This window comes from Pangasianodon hypophthalmus, chromosome 4 (assembly GCF_027358585.1).
Source record: "Pangasianodon hypophthalmus isolate fPanHyp1 chromosome 4, fPanHyp1.pri, whole genome shotgun sequence".
Classification (NCBI taxonomy): domain Eukaryota; kingdom Metazoa; phylum Chordata; class Actinopteri; order Siluriformes; family Pangasiidae; genus Pangasianodon; species Pangasianodon hypophthalmus.
In genome coordinates, this window is record NC_069713.1 from 7,288,852 (window position 1) to 7,294,422 (window position 5,571).

Sequence of the window (5,571 nt, forward strand, 5' to 3'; positions counted from 1 at the left end):
TATATCTCTATAATATTGATCTGATTATCTATCTGCTTTCTCAAACCTTAATTTGATCCTTTTACCTTTTCATTAATTCTTGTTAATTAATTTTTTATTATCCTAAATTTGTCTCCTAATGTAGTCCCTTTGCTAGTTAACAGTTTTAATGTTATCTGCTCCCTTAGGTATTGTAAGCAGTATGCCTATGTTCTTAAAAAATGCTGTATAAAAGTAGCGTATCATTATAATTTATAAATGTACAGTAATGTATAGTCTTAGTACCTGAGGAATGTGTCCTCTAGTTTGTGGACAGAATTGTCCATCAGGTAGGAGAGCTCTCCGCAAAAAGACTCAGCTGTGAACAGACACTGCAGACTTGCGTTAACGTAGCAGTTGTTTCCAAAATTAGGCAACCTGCAACAGATCCACCTGTTAGACACACATTGTGATTTACAAAAGCACACTCGGGCTGTGTAAACATACTTACACGTAGCACAGCGCTACTGCTAATGTTCCTATAAATTTATAGGCTCATTAATATTCTAATGCATTCTGTTACCAAATATTAGTAAGCATAACTAATTATGCTTAAACTAATTCCAATCTGAATATTCTTTTTAAATTAAAAATGAGAGACAAACACACATCAATGTGTCATACCCGCCAGTGTGCTCTTGCTTGTCTGTGATGGGGGGCAGAGTCAGAGTCGTGCTGTTTATGTTTCCCTCAGACGGAGTCAGAATCGGGCTCTTCATGTTTCCCTCAGACAGAGTCGGAATCGGGCTCTTTACGTTTCCCTCAGACGGAGTTGGAATCGGGCTCTTTACGTTTCCCTCAGACGGAGTCAGAGTCGTGCCGTTTCTGTTTCCCTCAGGGATCATCTTTTTGGAACTGAAACAGTGAGGCATAGAGTTTATAGTGAACTATTTGTGTCTGTGCGTTGGCAGGTCTGGATATTAAAGAGTAAATTTGTACCACTGTATAAAAGAATGTAAATAAGCTTTTCTTTGCTCTGTTTTACTCATCTGTCTCTCACCTGAATGCATGTGGATCTCTCACCCTTTTCTTGTATTCCATGTAAGAAGAAAAGGCCAACTCCATCAGTACCTCCATCAACTTTGCCATTTCATCCTCCGACTTGAATAGGATCATTTCTTTCTTTTCCTCCTTCCTGTCTTGGCCACGCAGGGTCATCTCCTTCCTTTCCTCCTTTTCTTTCCTCATTGCAGTGGTCCCTGCTGAGCTTTGTAAATTTGTCCTTACATGGGCCTCTTTGACCTCTACGCGTTTCGTCCATGGGTGTTTTGAGATAGGACTGACAATGACCGGCTTTGTTTCGGATGTTTTCATATTAGGCCTATTTGAGGTCGTCTCCTTCCTTTCTGCAGTCTTCTTTTCTTGGCCATACAGGGTCGTCGTCCTCTTTTCCTCCTTTTCTTTCCTCATCGCAGTGGTCCTCACATGGGCCTCTTTGACCTCTAAGCGTTTCGTCCCTGGGAGTTTTGAGGTCGGCCTCACACTGACCTGCTTCGTTTTTGCTTTTTTCATATTAAGCCTATTTGAGGTCATCTCCTTCCTTTCTGTAGGCTTTTTTTCTTGCCCATACTGTGTTGTCTTCTTCCTTTCCTCCTTCGTCGCAGTGATCCTCATCGAGCTTGGTAAATTTATCTTCACACCGGCCTCTTTGCCCTGTATGCATTTTTTCCCTGGGAGTTTGGAGGCTGGCTTCACACTTACCTGCTTCCTTTCTGCACTTTTCTCACTGCGGCTAGTCGAGGTCTTCTTGTTTGTTTTTGAGAGTTGCCCTGGCATGGCCCCCGCTAATAGTTTCAGAAAGACATTTTGCAGAGTCTCTTTTGGAGTTTCTGAGCTGCTGAGGAGTAAACAGATGCTGTTTGTATTCACAGTAACTAGCAGTCAAATTCCATAGTATTTTTAAATACTGGATCTGAGCCTACAACAATCTGTCTCTAAATACCTATAATTCTTACAGTTTTCTGATGTCAACATGGAGCTGTATAGCTTTTGCTATAACATACCTTTCTGTAAATGATGCAGGTTGCACCTTGTTCTTCTTCTACACATGAAGAAACACACAGACATCAGAAGGACGCTTATGAAAACACAACAGAAACACAAAATCCTTGTGCTACATTTCAGGTTAGTTATTTTTACTTCCACTCTCTGGCAGTTCTACTTCCTAATTTTGCCAGAGTGCATTTTCCTTCAGAATTACTGAAGTGATTCCCATGATTCCCAGCTCCTTTTCACCCATAAAACAAAAGGGATGAAAACTTTGGCACTACACTGAAAGTAAACAAGGTTAATCAAAGAAGCATTCAGAAAATTCATGTACTTTACAAGTCTGATATTTCGTGTGATTTTTCAGTAACAAATAGTAAATGTGATGTTTGTGTGTGAATATTTTGGACAAAAGATGTTCTTACCCTCCAGAAACACCATTTTGATGTTCTCCTTGCACCATCCTTTTTCTTCTCTGTGGATTTCTCACTAGATCCAGGCGTCTCTGTTGGTCTTTTTGAGCCGCTGAGGAGTAAACAGATGCTGTTTGTCCTCCCAGTAACTATCACAGGTTTTGTCTGAATTCATTACCCATAATACCTGAGGTTTTGTTTGAGCTTGATCTCATTAAGGAGATGCACATATCTGTAATGTAGCTTACCTTTCTGTAGGGGTCACAGGTACAGAAGGATGCACCTTGTTCTTCTACAGATAATAAAAGGAAACACACAGGCACAAGAGTGATGCTTATAAAAATACTATTTTTTTTCCAACATGCTACAGTTAATTTTCTTCCATTCTTTGGTAGTTTTTTTTCCCCCCAACCCTACCCCTCCTACCACCACCAAAAAAAAGGCAAATGTGATGTTTGTGTGTGAATATTTTGGATAAAAGATGTTCTTACCTTCCAGAAACACCATTTTGATGTTCTCCTTGCACCATCCTTCTTCTTCTCCGTAGATTTCTTACTAGTTCCAGGTGTCTCTGTTTGTGTTTTTGAGCCGCTGAGGAGTAAACAGATGCTGTTTGTCCTCCCAGTAACTATCATTCAAATTCTATAGTATTTTTAAAATCTGGGCCCTGAGCCTACACAATCTCTGTCTGAATTCTCTCTGTTTGAGCTTGATCTCATTAAGGAGATGCACATGTCTGTAATGTAGCTTACCTTTCTGTAGGTGTCACAGGTACAGAAGGATGCACCTTGCTCTTCTACAGATAATAAAAGGAAACACACAGGCACAAGAATGATGCTTAGAATAATACTCTTTTTTCAACATGCTACAGTTATTTTTCTTCCAATCTTTGATAGTTTTCTTTTTTTCACCTCTGTCGAACAAAAAAGATCTGTATTATGGCTTCCTTTAAAATGATGTATTAATGTTAGTATTTAGATAAAAAAGAGAACCATGTGTCCTAAAAGTGAAATTACATTACAACGGACACATATTGGAGTCAATCTCAATTAGCATTTTATTGAGTGTTTAGTGCACTAAGTAGTGTCTATAACACCTTTATGTTGCACCCTACGTAGTGAACATATGAGGTAAATAGTAAGACATTTGGGATGCGACCTCCTGTGCACGAGCTGAAAGAACTGTAAAGCTGACATAAATATCAGCAACAAGAAAACATTACTCTGGGTAAATAAACCATTTAAAACATTAAAGTCTAGGATAAAATGATGCTGTTGCCTCCACATGAGATTTCTGTTTGTCTGTGGAGGTGTACTGGGTTAATCAGTCTCGTCCATATCAGAATGCAGCTCAGTGTTTCATTTATTTCCAGCAGTTCACATTTCACTGCAGTATTAAAGCAATTCCACAGCCCTAATAATGACTATAATCATCACTACAGAATTAATAGCTGATGGAGCCCAAAGCTGAGATCATTTCAAAAAGATTTATATCTACATTTATGTCTAAATATAGATTATTTACTATAAACATTGTCACAAAGCAGCTTTACACAAATCTGAAAATAAAGTGCATGGCTCTTCAGCCTGTTTGAATGTTTAATGCCATAATTTTTGTACTGAACATAAAATTCACCTCCTTTCATGTAGATTAGAAGACGTGTTTTTGAGATGCTGAGACATTTCACTTTCAATAACGAACAGTAAATGTGACGTGTGAAAGTTTGTGGATTAAAGAATTTCTTACCTGCGACCAAAAACAGGGGCAGCAGAGCATTCTGATTTTTCACTGAACTCCTTCACAATAAAAGAAAATGATTTATCTGAGGAAACAAAGTCTGAATTTGAAAAATGTCTCTTTGCTCGTGTTTCCTTTTTCTGCACTGAGGTAAAAATGTCGTCCAGGTGTTCTATAGAACGCGCGCGCTCAGGTGCCAGCCGTTGTGACGTCACAATAGCGGTGACTTCACCCACGCCGCTCAGTTAGCGCGAGCCCAGTTTTTAAGCGCAACGCGATTCTTGAGTTCATTAGTGTTTCCTTTCAACATGAGAGTATATATATATATATCTAGCCTTTGTGTGAAAATGCTCTTTGGCTTTTTCTTAGTTTTGGAAGTGTATCTGAAATTAGTGGGCAGCGCAAAGCCAAAAGATTGCAGATTAAAGACAGCCATATAGCCATATACACTCACCGGTCACTTTAATAGGAACACCTGCACACCTGATGCTCATGTGGCAGCAGCACAACGCAGACAATCATGCAGATACAAGAGCTTCAGTTAATGTTCACATCAAACATCAGAATGGGGGGACAAAATGTCATGACTTTATAAGCCTCTACTGTATATGTACAATCACTGTCCACTTTATTAGGAACACCTGTACACTTGCACATTCGTGCAGTTATCTATTCAGCCAGTCATGTGGCAACAGTGCAATGCAAAAAAAAAAAAAAAATGCAGGTCAAGAGCTTCAGTTAATGGTCACATCAAAAAATGTGATCTCTGTGACTTGAACCGTGGCATGGTTGTTGGTGGTTGGAGTATTTCAGAAACTGCTGATCTCCAGGGAATTTCACTCACAACAGTCTCAAGAGTTTACACAGAATGGTGCCAAAAAAAAACAACACAAAACCTAAAATCACTGAGTGAGCGACAGTTCTGTGGGTGGAAACGCCTTGTTGATAAGAGAGGTCAGAGGGAAATGATCAGATTAGTTTGAGCTGCCAGGAAGGATGTAATAACTGAAATAATGACTTTTTATAACCGTGGCGAACAGAAAAGCATCTCAGCATGCACAAAACATTGAACCTTGAGATGGATGCGTTACAAGAGCAGAAGACCTCGCTGGGTTTCACTCCTGTCAGCCAATAACAGGAGTCTGAGGCTTTCATGGGCACAGACTCACCCAAACTGGAAAGCTGAAGCTTAGGGAAAAAAATCACAAATGGTCTTTTTCCAGTCTTCCACTGTCCAGTTTCAGTGAGTCTTTGCCCGTGATAGCCTCAGATTCATGTTCTTGGCTCACAGGAGTTGAAAGTCACTGAGATCACATTTTTTTCCCCCCAATCTGATGTTTGATTTGAGCATGAACTGAAGCTCTTGACCTGTAGCCGGATGATTTTATGCATTGCACCGCTGCTCACACATGATTGG

At 39.7% G+C, this 5,571-nt stretch overlaps 1 protein-coding gene across 1 annotated transcript; it reads right to left on the bottom strand.

Annotated features, from left to right (window-relative positions):
- Positions 1–257: 257 nt before the first annotated feature.
- LOC117597000 (uncharacterized) lies at positions 258–4,193 on the bottom strand. The gene is made up of 9 exons (XM_053233523.1): positions 4,164–4,193; positions 3,170–3,213; positions 2,909–3,008; positions 2,666–2,709; positions 2,430–2,529; positions 2,022–2,059; positions 1,019–1,855; positions 643–873; positions 258–411 (listed from the first exon to the last, which is right to left on the bottom strand). Exons 1-9 carry the CDS (start codon positions 4,191–4,193, stop codon positions 258–260), a joined length of 1,578 nt encoding a protein of 525 aa, XP_053089498.1.
- Between the last annotated feature and the right edge of the window lie 1,378 nt (positions 4,194–5,571).